General features: G+C 44.1%; 1 protein-coding gene across 2 annotated transcripts in view; it reads left to right on the top strand.

Moving 5' to 3' along the window:
- LOC119404598 (uncharacterized) overlaps window positions 1-25,582 on the top strand; it is a 64,492-nt gene that overhangs the window by 1,704 nt on the left and 37,206 nt on the right. The window contains exons 2-7 of one of the 2 annotated variants that reach the window (XM_037671148.1): window positions 11,705-11,756; window positions 12,597-12,655; window positions 16,435-16,526; window positions 18,453-18,526; window positions 19,013-19,083; window positions 24,640-24,746. In XM_037671148.1, the coding sequence (XP_037527076.1) occupies window positions 11,705-11,756; window positions 12,597-12,655; window positions 16,435-16,526; window positions 18,453-18,526; window positions 19,013-19,083; window positions 24,640-24,746 (455 nt within the window). Of the gene's footprint in view, window positions 1-11,704; window positions 11,757-12,596; window positions 12,656-16,434; window positions 16,527-18,449; window positions 18,527-19,012; window positions 19,084-24,639; window positions 24,747-25,582 lie in introns of both variants that reach the window. The other variant, XM_037671147.1, reaches the window with a different exon arrangement.

Below are 25,582 nucleotides of genomic sequence, written 5' to 3'. Positions count from 1 at the left end.
AATTGTTCACAATTAACACCAGTGGCACTTGAAAACGCGAGCTCACCATGATCATCGATCCTCTCGCGAATAGCCACGAACAATTCCTTATGCGGCACAGAGTAGTAGAGATCTTCTATGTCAATTGAAAACCCGTTGAAATTGCCACAGTTCAAACCTTGTAAAAGTTGGACGACATCAGATGACTTCCTAATGACGAACGGGTCGTCTTTCACCAGTACTCGTAGCTGCGTTTGTAGGTAGCCGCTAACCAGACGCTGCCAAGTCGCTTTTTCGGAAACAATGGCTCGAAACGGGGCCTCAGGTTTGTGCGTTTTTACCGTGAAAAATATTTCCAGGACTCCCTTCTCTTCTTTCTTCGCTCGTCCTCTGATGCTCTGAAGGTTGAGATCATCCAGGGCTCGGAGTGCGAGGCGTTTCTGTTTCCGAGGATCGAACGAAACCTGCCTGAAATTTTTCCTTATTGCCGACAAGGCCTTCTCCTGAAAGAGAGCGTTCGGCATTATGACGAATCCTCCTTCCTTGTGTTCTTTAGCGCTGCCCCAAACAAGTCCGACGATGAACCAGCTCGCCCAGACCAAAGTTTTGCTAGAACATATTTCTTATACAATGGGCCCTGTCCTATCAAGTCTCTTCCGCTCGGATCCAGCTATTGTGTGTGCCAACCTGATCGCCGTTACGACGTGTCAATCCAGAATTGTGTCCCTCTGCATCAAGCACAAGCAAGTCCCTCAAGAAATTCAGATGTTATTTGGCGTCGTTCAGCCATCGTGGGGTCACTGCAAGCGTATTTGCAAGATACTAAAGTCTGAATATTGGAGGCAAGTGAGAATGTTTCAAGACTGGTTAAGAGTTCTTGTGCTAAATGGACAAGATCCTCTAAAGGAGTCTAGGCGACTTGATCAACTTAAGAAGCAGGTTGCCGTATCTGTTGAGTTCTTGTGGCATCGCGCCTTGTCGAGCTTTCCGTCCCGGAAAAAGGAATCCTGTGTAAAGGAAAGCACCCTAACTGTACTCGGTGACGCTGTTATTCCCGAGGATGTCAGGGGCGTTCTGGAAAAGGGCCCTAAATTTAGCCACATGCCTCATGTACAGCGGCCGGGTTTGCTGGCTATGGTCCGACAGGTCGCTGACCGTTGCGGTGAACAATCGAAAGAAAGTGTTGTTTCAGAAAGTGTTCAATGTCTCCAACGATGCAACAACTCGCAGAATTCGATGAAAAAGCCCCTAAATAAGGTTTCAAGGGCCTTGAATGAGCGTCAGCTTAGCCTTCTAGAGGCCGACAAGGAAGGAGGATTCGTCATAATGCCGAACGCTCTCTTTCAGGAGAAGGCCTTGTCGGCAATAAGGAAAAATTTCAGGCAGGTTTCGTTCGATCCTCGGAAACAGAAACGCCTCGCACTCCGAGCCCTGGATGATCTCAACCTTCAGAGCATCAGAGGACGAGCGAAGAAAGAAGAGAAGGGAGTCCTGGAAATATTTTCACGGTAAAAACGCACAAACCTGAGGCCCCGTTTCGAGCCATTGTTTCCGAAAAAGCGACTTGGCAGCGTCTGGTTAGCGGCTACCTACAAACGCAGCTACGAGTACTGGTGAAAGACGACCCGTTCGTCATTAGGAAGTCATCTGATGTCGTCCAACTTTTACAAGGTTTGAACTGTGGCAATTTCAACGGGTTTTCAATTGACATAGAAGATCTCTACTACTCTGTGCCGCATAAGGAATTGTTCGTGGCTATTCGCGAGAGGATCGATGATCATGGTGAGCTCGCGTTTTCAAGTGCCACTGGTGTTAATTGTGAACAATTTTTAACATTGTTGGAACTGTATTTGGGTTCTACCGTGGTCGAGTTCAACAAGGAATTCTACGTACAGAAACAAGGAATCTGTATAGGTTCGGCGGTCGCTCCAGTCTTGTGCGATATTTTTCTGTCCGTTGTTGGAAGCCGCATCCAAGCAAAGTTGCAAGACCCGCGCATTGTAAGCATCTATAGGTATGTTGACGATTTTTTGGTCCTTTTGAAAGATGTTTCTGACCTTGATGCAGTGATTAGTAATGTTGTCAGTGTATTCCAGAATGAAGGGCAAGGTCTTAAGTTTACTTTCGAAAGGCCTGTAAACAATGAGCTTCAGTTTTTGGATGTTAGGTTGCGTTTTTCTGTTAATCATATCTGTTGGTTATACAACCCAAGATCGAAAAAAGCCTTACTACCGCACAGTAGCGCTCACTCGAAGCTTGTCAAGCGTGGTATCGCAAAGAACTGCTTGAACTCGGCCCTCAATAAGACTTGCAGTCATGCTCTTTCCGAAAGTTTCTGTGCCCAAGTTCTGAGACTAAAGCGTGCGGGTTACCCCCCAGAACTTATCACTGCCGTTTGTGAGTCCCTCCTGCAAAATATTAAACGTCCGAAAGCAAACGGCAAAACAAAGCGGACATGCCGGTTAAGGTCATCCCATATATACACCAAGTGTCGCACAATATTAAACGAATAGCAAGGAAACACAACGTCCAGGTTGTTTTTTCCGCTCCATGCAAACTCTCAAAGTTGTGTGCCTTGACTAACAGTAAGAAGCGACGTGTTTGCGTCACGCAACACCGGAACAAGTTTACAATGTGCGTTTTTAATGTCGTCTACAGCATTCCCCTGAGTTGTGGTCGCCGCTACATCGGTCAGACCGGCCGATGTTTTAACGAGAGAGCTAGGGAGCATAATTTGAACGTTCGCAATCAAACTGGAGGATTCCTGGGTGAGCACTGCAAACGCTGTGGTTGTACCCCTGATTTTCATCGTACACAGTTCCTCAAGAAAGCGAAAGATAAAACTGAGCGCGAAATCATGGAAGCCTTTTTCATACATAAGGCAGGTGACAACTGCGTTAGCAGGCCTTCAATCGTTTTGTCTGACGCTGAGATTGATTATCTCAAAGGTTTTATTTAGCGTGGTTCTCACTTGCACTTCCCTTTTGTTGTCATGTGATCTTTCATCGTTTTATGCTTTTACACGCGAAGCGTCCGCCAGTTGTTATTTTACTATGTCGTTGTTATTGTTTGGTTTTTTTCTCTCTCTTGCACGCATGCTCCATGTGAAATTCCTCTGCTATAGTTAAACAGATTGTTAAGATTGTTGTTTATCGCTGCTTGTTAGTTCTGGGCAACGTGGCTGTCACAACGAGCGATTATGGCACATATAAATGCACTGGCAAAGGCAATAAAGTTCAGTTGTAAGTCAGCGCCCGTGGCGTCTACTATGTGTCTTTGTCCGTGTGTTCTTTAGCGCTGCCCCAAACAAGTCCGACGATGAACCAGCTCGCCCAGACCAAAGTTTTGCGAGAGCATTCCCCATGACTAATTTTTTGTGGGATGATCTTGCATGGTGCGCTGGGCTGCATGCTACATGTTGGCGTGTTTAAAGGGGAGAGCAGGGGAGCTATTTTCTATGTGTCCATCTAATGTACAGTCGGGCGCGATATGAAGGTAATCGCGCGAGCGTCGACCAAGAGCGAGAACAGCACCACGGCCCAGAATTCTTTCAGGAGAGGGAGGTAGTAGGCAAGCTTTTTGCTGTCCGATGAAGGTGCTTTTCCATTTTTTTTTTCTTCAGAGAATCGGTGGGGATGGTATTTCACGCAACGTATTCTTCGGTATTATCGGGAATTGCATGGCTTGAAGCTGCATCTAGCGTGTGTATTACGTCACTGCTTCCAATGCAAACACTATATTAAGGGAGCACTGACATCAAATTTACGCTTGTCAAGATTTTTGCGTCCACGAGTAGTTATCGACCCCTAGTAGCGATTCGCGGCCCAAAATTCCACTGAGGGGCGAATAATTAGCTGTTTTGTTGATTTAGATCACCGGTATCTAGCACGATTCAAAACGGCCGGCAAGCCCGCCATTTTTTAGCGCCGGCAGCGCCACCTCCAGACCCGCGCTCCAGCTGACCACTTGTCTAGAGAAAGGAGTGGTGCGAGGCTCAGCTAACATTTCGTCTGCTAGGCGCACACGTTCAGTCAAGCCTTGTCACCAGCATCCCCGTCAAAAATGTCGACTAGTGTTGAAGACGACATTCTGGAACTTCAAATCGCCGCGATTCGCGACGTCTCAAATCATTTTCGCTTCGACGCTTTGTAAAACAGCAAAATAGTCGCCGTTCCAAGCAGCAGTGAGGAGGTGCCCGGGGACGCATGCCTGGGCCATGCTCGCTGGTGTGTCTCAATTAGCTATATTAAAGAATTTTAGCGTGCACGGCATTCCGGTATACGCAAAGGGGTGTATGGATTATCGGTATAGCGAATGCACACCAGCGGAGAAATATAATACGTTAGGTTTCTACAATAGCAATTCTGTGCTTGCAAAGTTCTTTGCGCCGCCAGATGGCTCCTCATATCCAACCTCTCACCGTTACGGCTGCAGTAACCCGGTATTACGCTAGCGCATCGGAGTCTATGGACGAACTAGTATTCACATAGTAACACTACCTGCGTGTTACTTGCTATCGATGATATTTATCTATACGCTACTCCACTTTGATAGCTTGTCGTCGTGTACCTCACGTGTAATTAAATGACACACTCAATCCGCGTTTTCCGTGCTTCCAACAACACAATTCCCTGACATGCTGACTGACGAACACACGTCGAATCATGTTTTTTCCTTTCGCCTGTCTTTTCTTGGTGGTTTGCGTCTTGTAATTTCATGAAATCATTCAAAGCGGCGCGACGAAGATCAGACACGAAAAGTGAGAGCGTTACCTGGCGTTGGCGCCACGATAAAAACACTCGAATCATCGACGTCATCGCTACTAGTGCATCGTCACTCAGGATGGTATGCGCCACACCGAACACGTCACAGTAGTGTCGATGTCGCAGGGTGCTGAAAGCCCCTTTGAGTTTTCATACGCTCTTTGCCCTCGAAATAAGATAACTTCCGGTGACGGACGCCATTCAAACATGGTCAAACATACTTATGCATACCGAACAATCGAATGAAGGACACATCTCGAGCTTGAAATTTTATGTCAGTGCCCCTTTAAGCCCGCGATGACGACATAATGTGCAGGCTCCCTTCATTTCTAACTTTGCTTTTCGTTTCGCAGAGTCGTATAAATGACAAAGAAAATGGAAAGATGGATTGTTTAAAACATGATTTATTTTTGGTTTACAGTAGTTGAGAATTGTGAGGGAATTGGGCTTCTGATGGGCCCAGTGCATCATGATTTTTGGACGAGAGAGCATGACTTATCCTATATCACCATAACAAAGAAACATCAGAAAATGAGATGTTGTGTTGACGCTGCAGAAATTAATATCCAATATTTTTTATTGGTGACCAAAAAACCCAGGGGTTCCTCTAAACTCATTGTCACAGTACATTCAGTGAGTCAATACTTTGGTGCGCTGCCTGAGCTTTCCTTCACGTCGTTTAGCCTTTTTGGGATAGAAGCAAACAGAGGTTTCGCCAAGTCAGGGTCTTGTCTGAGAGCATTCCACTCCATCTCAACGTGTGCCCACAGAGTGTCTATTGTCAAATTGGCGCGAGCTAGTCGTGCCTTCATTAGTCCCCAAACATTCTCGATGATATTGAGGTCGGGGCTTTTTTTTTTTTTTATTGACACTTACATAAAACAATTTACAAAAATACAATATTGAAAGAAACGCAATATTGAAAGGCCCGCAGAGCTGTGCAATCCCAGAAGCATTTAAATTTTCTTGGACTGAAGATGCATTGTGAACAGGGCATCCACTGTGCTGGAAGTAAAAACATCCGCCAGGAAATGGTCCAATAATGGCGAAAAGGATGAGAACATTGTCAACGATGTCATTGTAGGCTTGGCCGTGAGCCTTCCGGGGATGCGGAAGAGCGGACCCAGACCGGCATATGTTATTGCACGCCAGACGTTGACCAAGACACGCCCGCTTGCCCCGACACTGCGAATGTTTTTATGTGCGTAGCTGCAGTAAAATTGGTAAATTCATTTTCTACGCACAACACTCACAGGGCGGTAACTATGTAAAAACACTTTCGTCGAGCCAGAAAGATAGCATAATGGGTCAGAGAAAAACGCGAGTTAATGACTTGTCAGTCGAAATTAGGACGTGGGCCGGGCATGAAATGAGACAGAAAGATAATCACTGGTAACTAATGGTAGCAGAGTGGATTGCAAAAGAAGGGAGCATAGCTGGGCACGGCAGAAAATTAGTTCGACAGATGAGATTAAGAAGCTTGAGTGGATTGCGGGGCCATGGCCGGTAACAGGACCGGGTTATCTGGAGTAGTATGGGAGAGACCTTTGCCTGCAGTCAGGTTAGTCCGGGTGATGCTGGTGCGGATTATGACGATTATGAGTACGCTGCTAGACCTAAGGAGTGGTGCCGAACCGCTGTCTGTGTGAAATGATACACAAGCAACATAAACCTCACTGGCTGCCACAGACTCTCCAAACACGGAGTCTCTGGTTTCAGCGGGAAGCGAACGTCGATTCGTCACTAAAGATGACCTGCTGCCAGTCTTCAGTGCTCCAGTGTACGTGCTGACGCAAAAAGTCCAAAAGTTTCCTGCGATGTTCACTGGTCAAAAGCGGCTTTATAGCCATCACGTGGCTTTTCAGACTGGCAGCATTAAGTCTTCTTCGGATCGCCGAAAGACTTAGGGGAAGGCTCAGCTCTTCTTTAATTTTCTTTGTTGGTATCGTGGTACCGGATTAACGGATCCTTTCTTTCATTCGTATTACACAGCCGCACGCAACAGTTGCGCGGCTCAGCGCCACAGGTAACACGACAAGAATCTTGACACTTCTGCACTACCACGTGTGTGGACAAAAAAGCAAAACAAACGTGCAGGTGAGAAGCAAGGTCTCTCCAACCTGTACAGAGAATGTCGTCCGCCACTGATTAGTGCCAGCTTCCCGGGGGAGAGCGGTCCCGTACTATTAGCGCCCCCACCAAAAGAGCGGCAGCAGCTGTGAACTTTCTTTTCACAGCGGCGCCCATACAAATCCCCGCGACGTGACAAGCCGCACTCCGTGCGTGCGTTCCATGAAGCGGCCGTGGCACTAGGTTACTCACAGTTGTCACGTTTGTCTTGCCCGATGGTCCTTCGAAGTGCATAGACTTCAGTATACCTTGTTGTTTCACCATATTGAAGTCGATATATAGACCTGTAAAAGCATTCTTCGAATGATCAAGACCTTTCTGCACTAGTACCATGTCTCCGGGTTGTATATTGGGCATGCGAGTTGCATGGCGCAATTCGTAGTACTTCTTCATTGAACTTTTATATTTGTTGGTTTCCTTGATCGTCTTCTTGTGTTCAGGGATATGAATGTTCCCTACTATGCCAAGTTCGTAATCTGCTGTTAGCCACGTCGTCTTCTGAAAGGCAGCAAACTGAGGGCTACAGCCAAGTCCAGCCGTGTGAGATTGATTGTGATGCCTCAACGCTGCCTCAAGGGCACACTTCCATCCTCCACAGAAGTCATCGTATATGGAAATAAGTCTTCAAGTCACGGATGAGGTGTTCCGCGAGAGCATTTCCTCCGGGGTGGTACGGTGTGGCAAAGTTTAAAGTGATACCTTTTTCCTCTGCCCACCGTCAGAGCCTCTCACTGCGGAATGCAGGTCCATTATCAGATACAATTACCTTGGTGTGCCTAAATGTCTGTCTTTCCATTAATGAAATGACACTGCTCGTATCTTCTCTTCCGGGTTTTGCCGCAGCCATACGTGTGCACTGGTTAACAGCCACTAAAAAGGACTGAGTTCGGCGTACATCCTCCCCTATCTTTTTGAGCTCAGCAAAATCTAGGTCGAATGGCACATCTGAATATGAAGGAATCACCATCTGGTTTCCTTTGGAGTGGAACTTCGCTTTCATCGTCTGGCATTGATGACAGGTTCTTACGTAATTTTCTACATACATCGGCCTTCATGTTCTTCCAAGCAAAACATCTCTGAATTTTCCAGTACGTCCACCAAAAGCTGTCATGGCCACCTGAGTGTGGACTGTCGTGATAGAGCTTCAATATTTTTGATTTGCAGCTTTGAGGCACAACAAACTTTCCGTTCATCAGTTCTAAATCTTTGGTGCCTTCCCATACACTTGCAACGTGCGCCTCTTGATAGTCATTCGTTTGCGCTATGTGCAATCTTGATAAGGCGTCCGCATCAGGTAGTTTGTCACCGGGTCTGTGGCTAACATCAACGTGAACTGCTGAATTTCGCTGATCCACCTTGTTACGCTGCCCTTCGGTTGTGTAAGGCTCGGAAGGTACGTCAATGCTTGATTGTCTGTGAAAAGTTTAAACCGACAGCCTTCCAAATAACTTCTGAAGTACCGCAATGCCAGCATCACTGCTAAGGCCTCTTTTTCCGTGGTCGTGTAGTTTACTTCAGCTCTTGAAAAGGTGTAGGAATAATAACCGATGACCTTCAACTGGTGGCTTCGGTCTTGGGTTATGTCTCTTCGGTATAACACTGCTCCTGCTCCGTAATTGGACGCATCGGTGCGGAGCTCGAATGGTTTGGCGAAATCGGGTAATATGAGGATTGGGTCTGAAGATATCACATGCACCAGTTCTCGATATGCACGTTCGCACTCATCACTCCACACGAAAGGGACTTCCTTTTGAGTTAGTCTCGTAAGGCACCTGGATATTGCTGCAAAATCTTTGATGAATGCCTTAAAATGTCCGGCTAGCCCTAGGAAAACGCGCAGTCAGTGGACATCGCAGGGTTTCTGCATCTCCTTGATGCGTTGGACGGACTGTTTCTTTGTGGAGCCGTCGAGGACTCTGCCAAGAAACACCACTTTTCTCTGGAAGAACTCACTTTTCTTCTTGTTTATTTTCAGGTGTGAATTGCTCAGTGCCTCTAGTACCTGAGACAAGTGGGAACAATGCCCTTCCTCCGTACGAGAATAAATGATGACATCATCGACATAAACATTGCAGAAGTCTCCTATGAACTCTTTTGTTCATCATGCGCTGAAACCAAGCGCCTGAATTCTTCCAACAGAATGGCAGGCGGTTGTATTCGTATATATATCAAATGGCGTTATAAATGCCGTGTACTTCTTCGATTCTTCCTGGAGAAGTACCTGCCAGTAACCTTTGCAGAAGTCAATTCGGGAGAACCATTTGCAGCCTCCGGTGTTGTTAATGATGTCGTCAACAAAGGGCATAGGGTATGGATATAGCTCTGTTTGGGCGTTGATTTGCCGGTAATTGGTACAGAGTCGCAGTGAACCATCTTTAGGGACAATAGTTATAGGTGACGCAAACGGTGACGTCGATGGCCTTATGATTCCAGCGTTTAACGTTTGTTGCAGTTCTTGCTTCAGCCATGTCTTCTTTTCATGGGATATCCTATAGGCTCTTTTTCGCACAATAGTCGTGCCATGAAGTTCGAAAGGTACTTCGGGTACAAAAGCTGCAGGTGGATATGCGTCCAAGCATACAAGCTCCGGAAAAACTGCCCATACATCACGAGTGCACTTGACAGTTCTCATCTGCGTTGGTGTCTGGATAGATGAAACCATGGAATCTAGAGTGACTTCATCTTTCCAAGAAATGTTCATTCTTAGCTTCTTCATGTCGGGTCTTGACAGTATAAATGAAAATTCGACATCACGCATGACCAGTGCTTCTATCGTGAAGTCTTCCCCAGCCAAATGTACATTAGCTCTTGTCCAGGTATGCAGTGTACGAGATGATCCATCATAGCTCTTAATTGTTATCGTTTTACCTCGTCGCATCTCCTCCGGCTTCACCATTATTTCATTGATCAGGCTTACTGAAGCTCCTGTGTCAACTAATGCATTTACTTTTCCTCCATTTATAATCAGTTCAGTTTGTAAAACATTTGACTGAATCAAGTAGACAGCCTCATTTTGGTTACACGGGTGGGGTTGTACACCCACGTTTATTAGTTTTTTGTCTCCTGGGGGTCTCCATTGCTAGGCCGATAGTATGAAGCGGTACCTCTTGGGCCTGTTGTCACTGCTGGCGCTGCATTATCTGCAGGAACTCTCACTGAATGCGTCCAGTTATGCTGTGCAGCGTGCCCCGACGTCTCATGGCAAACGTCCTTAAGATATCCCAATAGGTCTTCAACAGTCTTGGGCAATCTTATTTGCACTTGTTTTTGACATTCCTTCGTCATACCATGGATGACTAAAGGTACAATAGATGATTCATGCAGCTCAGGGTCTGCTAACTGAAATAGCCGTCTCTTCTCATAGAAGTAATCAATTAGTGATCCTGAACGTTGCTTGAAAAATATAGCCCTGTCCCACCGGTCGGCAGGGTTTTGGTCAAAAGCCGAGATGAAACTTGCTCTCCACTGATCCCAGGAATCGTCCTGATGGTCTAATATTCGGAGCTCGTACCACTTCTTGGCACTGTGAATGAGGAACAACCTCATATTCTGCACTTTGTCTTGTGACGTCATCCACCTATTCTTCTCACAAGCGTACTCGAAGAATTTTAGCCAAGTAGTTGCTGACGAGGGCGTCCCATTGAACATGTCCGACTTGACTAAGTCATTTTTTGGACCGGTGTTAGCGCGTAGTGTCTCCGTTAGCACAGAAAGTAATTGTCCATGTTGCTCATTTTGTAATGCCTGCACTTGCAGCATCTGCTCCATAAGCACCGCAATGTGCTGGTTTGTGCTAGTTGAAAACGGCTCGTCACTGGTTAGCTGCCTGAAGTGCTTTTCATAGTCGGACATTTTGATATTGATTTTCCACATAGCTCGGCTGATGATGTCCACCTCGATGACATTCGCCTTGCTTGCGATGAACTGCAGCAGGCTTGGTGACGCCGCTGACTCCTGGAATTCGACTTGTTGCTCGTCTTCAGCTTTGTAGGACGTGACGTACTGTTGTCCCACAGCAGTAGTACCAACTCTTACTTCTATCCACATCCTGTCGGGCTGCGCCAAATATAAAATAGGGATCCGAGACTGATCAACTGTTGCTGCTGTTAACTGTTTAATCTCGACATTCGGTCTTCTTCGTCTTCTTTTGTCGCTACCGCTCCTCTTCGTCTTCTGTTCGGGACAATACGAGGTACATTGATATAGTGACATTATTGAAATCATGCCCCTAGAATTAAGAGTATTGCACTCACCATAAGTACGGTAACATTTTTATGAAATAAGAGGTTGCAAACACAAGAGTAGCAAATTCCAAATGCAGCATGCTGAAAGAACGTTCATCCCACATTAGTGCTGGCTATAAACACTAATCAAAGAGAACATTGCCCTGGCGTCGTTGACATGGGCTGGTGCTCTCAGATCCATGTGCACTAGCCGAAGAGCAGGTGGGATCTTTTATTTCCGCTCATACTTCTCGCAGGGTTCAACATTATCAAAAAGTAGTGTTGGCTCGTGCTTTGCATTGTATTTTGTTTGTTGCCTTATTGAAGTTAGGTTGAGTGGATGGGCATGAAAGAGAAGAGGTGCAATGTGTGCATTTCCAAAATGGTCACTGATTAGATTGTTGCAGTAAGATGGCTGTCATAGAGAAAGAGAAATGTTGTGCCATAAAAGCTTTGTTTTCTTTTGCATTTACTAACAATTGTTCTCCATACAGGCATGCAGATTCTTGTCACTGAGAACTAAAAAAATTCATTCTAATAGTTGTAATGCTATTTCAATTTTCGTGATGTGCGGTGTAATAGTAGCTTGCTTTTCTTTATCTTTTGCAGGTGCCACTCTGTCATCATGGAAAGTGGATGGTCAAGAGATGTTGTTCCTGAGGTAACGAGATCGCACTGCTCTATCATTTTCTGTTGACAGACATTTCTGCATTGGTAGCCGTCATGGCCTTTGCTAGACACACGGATGTGGTCCGAGCTGGAATTCAGTAATACAGTATACCCTCAGTAAATGAAAATCTCTTAAATGGAATAGCTGCTTAAATGGAACAACTGCCTCCTATATGATTGGCTTGTATTCTGCAACCCTGTTCATCCCTCAGTAAACGCAACTCCTGTTAAATGGAACATATTTTCCTGGCCTCTTCAAGTTCCGTTTCACGAGAGTCTGCTGCATAGTGAGCGGTACGACGAGGAGAAACGTGCATTTAATCTTAGAATGATTTGTACCAATTTAAACTCCTCCTTTAGTTTTCAAGGCTAAATTTTTGTGCGCAACTTTCGTAAAATGTAAAGGTAAACATATTCGTCAGAAATCTGTCTGGCTGGGTAAGAATAAAAAGACTCTCCAGCCATGTTTAGTCTATAGTTTTTAATTAAAAAACTTGACTCCGGTGCCAGTGCTTTTTAGTGGTTGTCTCCCTGTCCACCGTTGTTCCCCCCCTCTTGTTAGTGGGTGGTCTTCTCCATTAGTTCCAGAGACTGTGTCCATACATGCTTGGCAGTGTACCTGTTGACTGAACTGTAGACGTGGCTGGAAAGTGGCAGGACCACCACTTCTGCATTGAATAACGATTTTGCCTTAGGAATGTGACTTACAAAAGGTGAAGTATTGCGAGTCAGAAAAATTGGCGATTGAGAACCCAAGGGTTCAAATGGGAGCATTTGTGTTAGTTCATCCTTGCTTTTGTCCTGTCACGTGTTGCTTCTGCTTTTTTTTCAGCAAGAAGTCACTCCAAGATGGCAAGAGCCCTATCCGTGGAGGAATACCGCTCGTTTTCCGTAAGCATCTTCTGGCAATACATATTGAATGCCATAGGTGATGTGAGAACTGCATGAGGTGGCAGCAAGATCTGGTGGTTTGGTCATGTCATTATTCCATGGATCAATTAATTGACCACATCTACAGTGCATTGTGTAAAAAAAAAGGGGGGGGGGGGGTTTCAGGGTGTTGACTTGGAAAATCGGGCAACGTGAGGGAATTACTAGAAAATCTTTTATTTTAATCGGCAGAGTCGAGAAAAATTACTCATTAATTAAAGCAAGCAGTTTCGTTCACACTGTGTTAAAAAATTCCACCCTTTCTCTCACTGTACATTGTGATACTCTAGGAGCAATCATAGCGGCACCTTTTCTTGCAAACAGAGTGAAATGTGAAGGAGTGCATCGCCCCTCTTTGTACATTAACCCTTTGTAGGTTTGCCTGTATTTTTGACACAATGATATAAAAACTGGCTGTGGTATGTTAATATAAACTACGAAGAAATAGTATAAAACAAATTTCATCAAAATCAAGCCAGTAGTTTACTGAAAAAAAGTGGGACATATATGTCCCACTGACTCGTGAAGGCACCATCTCGCAATTTCATCATCGGGTATTCGGGATGAAACGGCCAAAGCAAGTGGCACAGAGTATCGCTTCTCAAGGTGTGCTGAGGAAAATTGTGGGGATCTCATTCCAGCAGTAGAACACCACCTGCACCTGCGCCTCTTGTGAGCCTTGAGAGCGCTGTGGTTTGTTCCTGTAAAGCTTACTTCACCGCATGTGCCAACTATTATTTTGTCCATTTGCCTGTCCTTGCTTTGGCTGTCAATATTGTCGAGTACCACTGTTGTCCCTGAATATGTGCCTACTTTTCAAGAGGTATGGGATACCAAGCAAAACATTTCCACGCACCAATATCTGCAATTACGCTGAGAGATGAGCGTGACAATTTCGTAGGGGATTGTGTTTTGATGCATTTATCGGCCAAGTTATTGCGCATATTTACAAAAACACGTGATGACTGGAAGCTAAAATCGCCTCTCTGAAAAACCAGAAAAAGAGGAAATTATCTGGCATTTAGATTGGTAGGTTCTTTCTATCTGAAGAAGAGAAAAATTCGGAAGTTATCATAAAAAAGATTGATTGAAATTCATTGCCATTGTAACACTAGTTCCGCACTTCGAAAGCGTGACAAAAGAATTTTCCTCGAGATTACGAAGACTTAGGTAAGATGTGAGTGACTTAGTGTTGCGCTAATTGCAATGGGTGATGTGCAAGAAAATTTTCTTCTGCAGATGGAAAAGTGGGACACATGTGTCCCACTGTTGCACAAAGGGTTAAGAAACAGAAAGTGCTTACTTCACCTGAAAGTTTCTTGCGAGATGCACACACATATAAAGGTGCGAAGAAAGATGGAAAAGAAATAAACCTTATGCTTTCCTTGGCTTAATTGTATGATAGATTCATTTGGGTGTGTCTTACAAATAAACGAGCCACTCGAAATATTTTGCTTCTTTCATTCTTTCATAGCAAGGTCCTCGTCCCAGCAGACTCAGTACTTTAGGGTGGCATGAGAGGGTTTAATGGTCAGCTGGCACCTCGTGCGAAGATCACATGCCACGTGACGCCCTTTGACGAAGAGTGTTCCACATTTGCCGCCTTGATTACAAGTGGTGCTGGCTAACACTCCCGGGAATCACACGCACAGTTTCACGCAGTGAAAACCGTCAAACAGTGAAGCTTTTGCACCTTTCATCAGGCATTACATTTTGCTCTCAAGTTTTGGCCAAGTTTTCACTCAGAATTTTGTTGTTGTTTCTTCAGGTTTAGCCGTGTGGATCCCGCACGACGATATGCTCATTCACAGCCACGCTACTGTAGCGTTTCAGTGTAGCCGTGGCCCATTCTGCTGACCACTTGCCCAAAACGCATATTACTATATAACGGCTACACAGGCAGTGTCATCATATCATTCCGTTTTATTTATTTCTTTATTCACTTCCCCTCTACTACTACTGCTACTATGGCGACGACGGCATTAGCACAGGGTAGACTAAGACAGCTTTGCTGTCAAAACAAACAAGCCCATGTGCTAAGTCAAACATTATTCATTCATTTATATCGAATAAGGGACGTTCCTTTTTGGTAAGTGAAATAGGTGGCGTACTCACGCATGCCGTGTCACCACGTTTCATTTCAGCTGCCTCAACAATCAAGAGGCTTGACCATTCCCGGTTGTGATAAACAGTGCTTGCGTTGTCAAAATATGGTATTTATTTATTTATTTATTTACGAGTACCTTACAGGCCTCACAGAGGCATTGTGTAAGGGGGGGTCGATACAAAGTAAGAACAAATTGGGTTAACATCTAAGCCAGTAAGAACAATGCAGAACAACATCAACAACAACAGCAAAATTATGTCCAAGTACAAAACTAGTCGTGTGTGTGTCACATGAATAGGCAAGTTTGAAGCACACAAAAGAAATGCGTGTTGGACAGATCGAATGAAACGTAGTGAAACAGACTAGTACGCAGTTTACTGGCAGTTGGGATAATGAACAAAACTCAATACAACAGCATCACTTTAATGATGATGCAAGTGCAATGACTACACTGGATGGCTAGGCGACCATTATTGCACCTTATTATTGGGCTCTCTCTGGTTTCACACTTGAATTCTGCAGCCCTGTTCATCTCTCAGTAAATGAAACTCCTGATAAACGAAACATATTTTCCTTGTCCCTTCAGGTTCCGTTTCACAGGAGTCTACTGTATTATAAATATACACTTGCACATACACTAAAAAAATTCTTATGTGCAGCTAGTGCTATGCCGATGCATTATTATAAAGAACACGACATATGATTATGGGATAATGAATGTCGCATGGAAAAATATGTTTTCTGAGAGAAAAAAGACAAGGAACACAGGTATTATTGCAACTGTCAGGTAAGCGGCCATTTTTGTAGTAACATTATGAAAGGGACTCAATATTAGTGATCTAATTGCAAGAGAAAAATAAGACTAGTATTTGAAGCAGTTTGTATTGGTTGAGCATTTGGCCAGTGTTTATGTCCAATGCTCTTCTGTTGTTGAGGCTCATCATAATTCGTGCTTAATATTACAGTCCTTGTACCATTAGGCATCTCTGCTTTATTTCATGCTTGCTTCGAGGTAAAAGGAGCTGCTGCTGAGAAGCGGCAAACTGCAGGGCACAAATGTGAACCATAGAAACACAGGCTTGATAAGCATGCTCTCCTATAGATAGGGCCTCCCTTGTGTGCCAGCGTATAGTAATTGCTATCATGCTCACCTCTTCGCAGCATATGTTGTGGGTATGATTTCCTGGGTGCTTCAGGTTGTAAAATTATGATAAAAAATGTTTCATGGCATTTCGTGCATTACCTTTCCATGATTAGACATCTTGACTGGTATGCTTTCCATTTCGCTGAAGAAAACAAGCACCATAAAAATTGGTTGCGAGTCCCTTTAAGGTGTATGAAGAAAAGAATGTTCTGGGATCCTTGCAATAATGTAGGTCATCCGCATTTTTCATGTTTACGTACACTAGATACCGTCGTAAAGATCAGAAGCCGATGAGAGCACTAGGGTTACTTGCTAAGTGAAGTAATCATTTTCATGATGAAAACAGGGAATGTTGGTGGAGCCAACATTGTGACACGTCAAGACAAGTAACACCTTGACAAAATGTTGGCTCCAGCAACATTTCCTGTTCAGTGAGTTTCCATCGCTTCAGCTCCTTCACTCACGGTGGTGGGCTGTATTCTGCTGCAGCAAACTTCGGGGCCTGGGAGCTGGGGCCACATCATGGCTTTGCACACACCTCCCTTTGGAGCGTGCAGCCCTTGGATGTGACATCGATGGAGGTGGGTGAGTTTCGGGAGAATTTTGTAGCAAAGCGCCATTGTCAGTTGAGCAGTCAATGCAAAAGAAATGTGTTAGCATTACATTTAATTACCCTCGAGCCAAGCCTATGTTAGCAGACATTGATGAGGATTAGCAAACATTGAGAGTTGTGCTTGTGTCACAAGTAAAGGGGCACAACACGAAGAAGACGCGACGGGGTGCACCGGAGCGGAAAGATACTCGACGGCAGAGAGACTGCTCGTGGCGTGCGACCCGAGCCGTGGTCGAAAACGGGAAGAAAGAGTCGGTATCATGTGTGGGGTACCGGTCGACGAATGTGGTCGAGCCAGAATCGCACCGGTGACGACAGCAGTGGGTGCCAAGTCCGAAGGATGCTAGGAGTCCATGTCGTGGACGTAGATCTCGGCGGCAGCCGGGCGAGGCAGTCGAGCCCGTTGCTGCGGTAGCGCCTCCCATACCAGAAGTCGGTTGTGCACCGCTTTCAGAGTTTGGCATCTAAAATATCGAAACGAGTTCTGTAAACGTTGCCACGCAGCACACGACGGCACACTTGCCATGGCAAAATGGCCGTCCCCGGCAGTGCTTGGGGTTTATGGCTGGCGACCTCTAGGGCTTATTTGGACTGAAGTATTCTTTGACAGTCCATATCTCATATATGTGTAGGCCTATACATTAATGAAAAATGGACTGTAAAAGTAGAGGGCTTTCTGCAGCTATGTGGTAGCTTGCCATGTGGTCCACTCTAATTCCTTTCCATTTATGTCATAATGGCTACACTGCAGTTACATACCCCTCCCCTACACCTTCCTTGGCTTCATTGTCTGTTGCCATCATTCGGCTGAAAGGCATGGCGTGGTTCTCAGGAAAAAAGCATGCATGCACACCTGTTCCTTTCTCACTGCTTTAAAGGCGGTCATCATGGGTAGTCTTTAGCCAAGGGTTAAAAAAATGCAACATTAGAGGCAGGCGAGTGAAATCGGTTGCATATTGCTGACAGTCACCTTGCTCGCTATATACAGACAATTAATTTGTTAGTAGCTGGGATTATTTAACTAAATTGCTAAATATTGACTTTAGGCGAGAAATGGGATTTCCAAATTCGAGACCGTCTTCAGAAACCCCCATTGCATTATTTGCAATAAAGAATGTCTCCTGTGTACCATTTTTTCCAAGCTGCAAAGAAAGCTTGCGAAATAAACAAACCACGTGAATAGCGCATTCACACGCCACGATCGTGCTGCTGTCGGCCGTGGTTTGAGCGAACGAAATCAGCCGTGGCCGCGACTTGTCAGCTCCGTTGCAGTGGTAGGCCGATAAGTTGGCAGTGGTTTCTCGGCCCGCGTCAGCCACATGGCGTGCGTGACGGTGCAAGTCGTAGCGAGCACGGGCCAAGAAACCACTGCCAACTCATCGGCCTACCACTGCAACGGAGCAGGAGAGTCGCGGCCACAGCCGATTTCATTTGCTCAAACCACGGCCGACAGCAGCACGATCGCGGTGTGTGAATGCGCTAGTCACGTGGTTTGTTTTTTATTTCGCAAGCTTTCTTTGCAGTTTGGAAAAAATAGTACACGTGAGACTTTTATTGCAAATAATGCAATGGGGGTTTCTGAAGACGGTCTCGAACTTTGAAATCCCATTTCTTGCCTAAAGTCAATATTTAGCAATTTCGTTAAATAATACCAATTAACTAATTAATTAATTACAAAGCAAAATATCGTATGTAGTGTGCAAGGTGGCTGTCAGCAATATGTAACTGATTTCACTCGCCTGCCTCTAATATTGCATTTTTTAACCCTTGGCACAAGTTAGCTGGGACGCCCGTTATATAACAAGTATTGGGTCTACTTTACGCAATGCATAAGTGTATTTTCAAGATATATCAGCGACGCAAGTGCAGCAGTTTTTGTTTTCTTTTCTAGCAGGAAGGAAATGGCAGCAAGGCAATTGTCTTGAGCCTGAAGGACAGTGACTACACACGTTCCATTTGGAACCATGGGTAAGGGCCTGCACAGGCAAGCTCAACTCTTATGCTCAGCATCTGTACAAACTGATTACTCGGTAGACCCACTTGTGTTGGGGCTTACGCAGTATTTCGCTTTGTCACTTGCTTAACTTGACGAGCAGGGAATGCAGCAAATGTCAATTGCACTACGTTGTCTACCTTTGGAAAATGTGGCTATTGCTCAGGTCAAGTATGGGACATGACCACAAGCATGGTCAGCAACTTGCTACACATAGCATTCAAAGGGACACAGAAGGCAAAAAGCAAGACGACGTGGACTCGTGTGTATCGACGCAAGTATGTATCCCGTAAAGTAGCACTTTTCATAAGCTGGAAGGTCTTCACTGATGAATAATTATTCATTATTTAGTGTAATATATAAGTTACAACTCAGATGAAATTGCCTTTTATGTATGAGTATACTTGACCGGGGCCAGAATAAAGGAAAGGGATATTTGGGCATCACTCTCATTGATGCAGATTCCAGCTTGTGTATCGAATTGAACTTCAGAAGGCCAAGCTTCGCCTCGAGCTGTCCGTGGAGAACACAGGTATGTGCTTTACTGGCTATGTGCATTATGAATGGTGCCACTTAAAACACACGGCTTCGGCATGCCACTTGGTGTCAACGATGTTGCCAGTGATTGCCTAAGAAAGGAGGGTAAAGCCTTTTTTGCAGCAACTGGGCTGCATGCCAGGAGCTGCCATGGCCATGCTGCTATGTTGGGGCATCTCCACTTCTTTCCATGTTCCGAATATAACGCGAGGTTTTTTCAAGATCTTTGCTGCCTAAAGTCGACCCTCGCGTGACAATTGGATACCGAAATAACTATTTTTACTTCCTGGATGCTACGAAAATTCACCCCTCGCGTCACAACCGTGGTTGCATTACAATCGAGTAAATATGGTATTCATTATATGCAGTTTATTTCGTTTGGCAAATTCCACCAACTTCTTTCTTGTGCTATTGACAGATACATTTTAACCTGCACTGTAAGTAAATGGGAAGCCACTCCCAAGTGTTGTGGTCAGCATAGGCGTGTGCACAGGGGGGGCAGGGGGGGCGGCCGCCCCCCCTTATCACCTAAGAGGGGAGCGCGAAATCTGCCCCGTACATTGACCCTTCTAGTCACCTAAGAAGGGAGGGGGGGCGCAAAATCTGCCCCATGCATTGACTCAGTAGGGTGGAGGGGGCACTGCGATGAACCTTTGCCCCCCCCCCCCTGATGGGGAACCCTGCGCACGCCCCTATGGTGGCCAGTGCTGGCAACTAGAATGACGTGGCCAACACCAACTGCCACATTGTTGGAACAGAACTTTGCACGCTCACACACATTCCTGGATGAAGTTGTTGCATGTGTACAGCTGTAATGCAGATCTGCCACTGTAGAAACTAGAATATAAATGGTCCATGCTATTTTTGTTGCCTTAAGAGAGACGGGCACTAACAGAGAGATGAGCCTTCTTTCAGCTCAATAGGCACTTCCTTTGTCCAGTGAGCATCCAATTGTGAATGAAAGGTTTCGTGAGTATTTTTCCAACCATAACATTTAATAATTACTTTGTGACCAAAGTTATTTTTATTGGGAGGCAAGGAGTTCTGGAGTCTCTTTCTGTTGGATGTGTCTTGCTTGCATGCTAGGTAGGATAATGCCAGTGGGTTCCTCATATGTTTGGCTGTCGTTGCTTTATGAAAACACCACTCCAAAGCTCTCCTGGATATTTCTGTGAGTACTTTTAAAACGAGGGAAGTTTTTACAGTAAAAATAATAAGCTTGGACAAAAAGAAAGCCCAGCATTGTTTACAGGCACTACCTATTTACTGAGTATGTACAGCGAGCGCGCATTGCATGTGGTCACTGCGGTGGGGTAGTATCCCCAAACAAGCTTGCATGAAACGCAGACCATCCCTGAGCGTGAAGAATGTGACATACGCTCTTACAGTGGTCTGTGTGATGTGTGTAACTGAATGGGGCCTACCAGAAAGAAGCCTAAATTCAGCTATTGCGTGACTGCAGCATGTGAGCCTTTGCAACTGGACATTATCAAAGCTTTTCAATAATAGTTCATCAGCAGCTCCCATTTCTCACTTTCTGGAAATCGTACCCTTCCACATTTCAGCTCAACCTTGGCATTTTATTATTCAGAAGCAGAACCAGTGGCATTCCCACTGGCATACTGCCCCGAACACAACTTTACAATAATAATGCACGGTTTTATTTATTCAATTTATTCAATTCCTTTACAATGTAACATAATTAGTGATATGTATTACATTTGGAGGTCCCATAGTTCTGGGAACTGACGGTATGTTAAGTGTCAAATGTGGCATGAGAAAAAAGAATGCATTGATAAAAAAATTTACTGAAAAGCTAGGGAGAACGCAAGATTGACAAATGAAAGCAAAAAGTGAATGAAAAAAATCAAAGGAAAAGAAAAAACACTGCTATGGTGTATAAATCTATGATTATACAATAGTTAGTATAAGCTGAATCATCGAAACGAAGTGGCTACAACAAAATCGAAAACAAAAGTAATATACAAAATGATGTACAAATTGCCGCAACGAAACAAAAGTTAGGTGAATTCATCTTGAAGCAATAACAAGTATTCAGAGGTAATGATAGCGAATCAAGCATGCACAATAGTAAAAAAGAAAGAAGCAAATCACATAAAAATAAAAAAGAAAGAATGGCAGACTAGTAAGCTATTGTAATTCCTCACATAATTGGTCGAGACAGTATTTCTTGTGAAGGTTTTTAAAAATATGTATCGATGGGGATGATTTAATTTCATATGGTACTGAGTTCCAAAATGATATGCCTGAAAAGAGGGCAGTTAGTTTCCCGTAATTTGTGCGAACGCGCGGAAGAAGTGGATTACCGTTTCAAGAGAACATGTAATGTTAGTATTTATAAGCAGTTCATTTGAGTAAGCCGGGATGGAGGTGCCACATTGCGTAAGCTTAAAGATAAATTGAGATAGCTGATGTTTAAGTAGTTCTTTTAGTGGCAGAATATTTAGATTTTGGTATAGTGGTTTTGAGGGTGTAAAAACATTATTGAACGTCATTAGTCGTACAGCTTCTGTACGACTGATAAGTCTTCTGCTTCCAAAAGTAAACACTAACTACGGTAAAATGACAGCCTTGTTTTCTGCAATTTCATCCTGGAATTCTCTACCAGCAAATATAAAATCAAGCCCTTCATTGCCTTGTTTCCGGCAGCATCTAAAACAGTTGTTACAAAATACATGCATTACCTGAATAAATATATATACATGAGTGCATAAAAATCTGTATATATCAGTTGGTCGATTCCACGAAAGATCAAAAAAAGGTGTATACTTGATGTTTCCGATTTTCCTGATAATTTTGTATGTTGTGCACATATGACTGCACAGCACGAAATCAAGAAAGGAGAAAAAGATTCCCCATCTTAAAACTAACACGCCAAACCAGACGAGGCCCCATTCGTGCACATACGTTATTCGCCAGCCCAAACTTTCTTTCTCACATGTAAACCCAAGCAACACCGAAAAAATGCGCGTGAAGCTTGCAATGCAGCTGTTCAGCCTCAGTGTGGCAAACGGTTTAGAATTTTACTCCCGGAAGGGAACGCTTGGCTTATGCAATGTAAAAGGGACAGTTGATTTTACGGTAAGGATGAATAACCTGTTCAATGCCTTCAACCGCAAGCACCCCAAGGATGGAAGGAATCAAAGATTTCAGCATCCTAGAATCAGCATTGCAATGGCTGAACAACTGGCAGAAAGACGTCAATCTAGGTAAAGTAAGTCCTCACAACTTCCTGTCTCAACTGCTGAAGGTATGCGAGTAACAATACTTTCTACAATTCAGCTTTCAAAGTATTTCTTAGAACAGTGTGGCTTTAAATATGTGCTAACAGCTCAATTCAACCAGGACGTTCTTGAAAAATTCTTTGGCGTATCATTCTACATTCTTTCGTATTGTTTAGCCGCACCATACAATACTTGAGCTAAAGCAGCTTTTTCAGGCAAAAATATGTAAAATTCGTAGATCGTGCCAGTACTGTGATAAAACTTTTGGCGCACCATAACGTATATATCTTGCAGTCTATTTATTTTGAATATATCAAAGAATATATCAAAACATCAAGTATACACCTTTTTTTTATCTTTTGTGGAATCGACCAGTTATGACGTGATAAATTGTTTTGTATTGATATGTATGTGTTGTGGACTAGTTTCCCAAATGGTGGCACTAGACAAGGAATCGCAGTGGAAAACAGAGGCGTTATTGCAGAAGCTCGCTTGTAGCTGCAATGCGAGGTAAAAACAAGGTACCGAGATCACAATGCAAAGTTTTAATGCACAACATTCTTTGGCAAGTTTCCAGCAATTTTGGTGGCAAAATCGTGTCTACCGAAAAGAATACATATGACTCCATAGCAAACAAATAAAGTTGGGATGGGCCAACTTGAATTTGGGAGTGAATCAACCTAACTTTGGGGCCGATACGGAGGTGGGCAACATATGGGCCAGTGCACTATTATTCGAAATCAGCAATAAAAAAAAATATATATATATATAGGCATTTCTGGTTAGGAAATTATAAAATAAAACACTTAACGGCTTAATACAACAAATTATAAAGTGTTCCTAATATTGAAAGTAATATATGTTTACAAGAAATTGTAAAAATTACCCATGATGTCAGCATGAAATCCAACCAGACAGTGGCGTAAATCCAGAAAAACTGCAACACATCTTGCCATGGCTTTTAAAAATATAGGCTTCCTTTCTATATATATAAAAATTAAAATCGTGCTTTCAATAAAGCTAAAGAAAAAAAAGAGCATGGGCCTTGGTGTCAGCTTAACCTAACCGCACTGAGCAGACAATAGCAGAAACATATCGAGTTAGTTTCCAAACGTAAGTCGTAGGTAGGCTCTAGCATATTTCTAATTAGAATGTCATTCGGGTTAAACTATGAAATGAAAATGCTAGCACTTTTTTGTAATAATGCGTAAAGGTACAGCTTTTCTTTTAACTTCAGCTCCGTTGCCCATTGTACATAACTGTTAGAAATAGCCTCCCATGATTTATCCCTGGAAACATTTTTGTAAAGCATGTTTCTGTTAACTGCTGATATTTAAAAAGAAATAATGCAATCATAGTCAAGCAGTCGCATTCGTACTTCAATGTCAGTGGCTTCCACCAAATTATCGACATGAGTAAATAACGGTAGGTGATTGGTGACTCTTTAGTTACATTGCACTTTAAAGTCCCGCTTGATAAACAATGGCGGCATGTCAGAAGTAAGTCGTAGTATTTCAGGAAGCTTGTGACTTTTGAAACGAAAAGCAGCTTCCACTTTTGTACTTCATTTCTGCTCTTTGGAAGGGCTTGAGATTTCTGAGTTACAGAAAGTGCGCTATACTTGACTGTCAAGCAGTTTATATATCATATTTCGAGGTTAAATATGAAGGGGGGGGGGGGATACTTGCAAGGGGTGTCCCCCCGGCCTGAACACATGGGGGGTCCTAGGACCCCCAGATCTGTAAACAAATCTGCACGTCTTGTCAACTATTGTTTCTGTCGCATTTTTGGCACCCACTTCTATAGTATATATATCCTCACAATGGTTAGCAAATCCAATGCATGTATTGTTTTTTTATCCTGTGAAGCATTACCTGAGACTATAAAGTAGCCTTTAGGCATCACGGTGTAGTTTGTGTCCACAGTATACTTGCGTCGTGCACACAGCTCAGTTTATGAAAGACCACCTTGTAGCGCTTGGTTCAACGTCAAACAAGTGACATGGCCTGCTCATCGTAGACTGGTTTGTCAATTCTCACTGTGCATCGAGCAGTCAGAATTTTTTTTGCTGACTAAAATCTGGAAACTGGTTCTTTTGTTCCTGTTGCAATGGGTGTGCCAATGTTAGAGGAAATTCACTAAGCGTACAGTTATCGTGAAGCTTTGGTGATCTGCTGGTGTGGTGTATTTATCTGAAGAAGACCAGTTGCAGTTGTTGTGCTTTGCATATGACCTACGATTAGTGAACAGAATACTTCTTGAGTCTTGCCAAGCGAAACCAGTGTTTGAACATTACGTGGTCACAGGCACCGACATGTTTGAGTTCACGGCCCTGATGCACCCTTACTGGCGCACGGCGGATGTCCGTCAATGCACGCTCTCTGGCTGTCATGGCGTCCTCTACGCTGACAAGGTGGGTCTGTAATCAAGTGTTGCACTGTTCCCAAATTTGTTTCAACATCATAGTGGATGCATCATAGTGGCAGCTCAATGGGTAGGGTGCCGTGCTGCTAAGCTCTAGTACGAGCATTCAGATGCCACCTACAGGGGCTGCCTTCCTTCGTCTGCTGTTGCAGCAATCTGGGTTTGTTGACAATCTGCCTTGCGTGCACCATGTCACTGAAGCCGGCCGTAGCGCCTTCGTGCATTGCGGCATGTTTTCTCTTGCCCGGCTGCACACTCGTAAGGTACATGTAACTTGTTTCATGGCTGCGCTAAAAACACGGACAGCAAACTACCAACGCCAAAGTAAACCTATATATGCACGAATCTCATCACGTGCTCTCTTTTTTACGCCCCTTCGTGACAGATTAGCAACACACCCCCCTGGGGCTATCTTTCTTTGAAGCATGGTCATGATATTGTCAAAAAATATACAACCAAAGAATTGACAGAATCACAAGGCCGATAAAACTAAAAATTGCAAGTAAAAGCAAGGACACAGTGTGTCATTCAGACAAAGCTGTCTAAAAATTGAAGCTCTTTTTGAAGCAAAGTTAAAGAAGGCATGCTTACGCAATGGTCAGATTTCTTGTTAATAAAATAGGCCTCAACAACTTCCCATTGCAACTTGTTACTTGATTTAGACAAAAAAACCGTGTCTTCGAAACTTGGCATGCATTCGCAACGCCTGCAGTGAAAGTCTAGGTGCCCCCCAGTATTTGTGCGTACCGCTAAGCTATGCTCTCGTGCCCTCTCATTGGAACAGCGCCCCGTCTGTCAAATGGAACACTTCCGCAGGTCAAGGAT

Source organism: Rhipicephalus sanguineus, chromosome 9 (genome assembly GCF_013339695.2).
Source record: "Rhipicephalus sanguineus isolate Rsan-2018 chromosome 9, BIME_Rsan_1.4, whole genome shotgun sequence".
NCBI lineage: Eukaryota > Metazoa > Arthropoda > Arachnida > Ixodida > Ixodidae > Rhipicephalus > Rhipicephalus sanguineus.
Note: the sequence above shows the minus strand (reverse complement) of the source record. Positions and strands in the feature narration are given on the sequence as shown.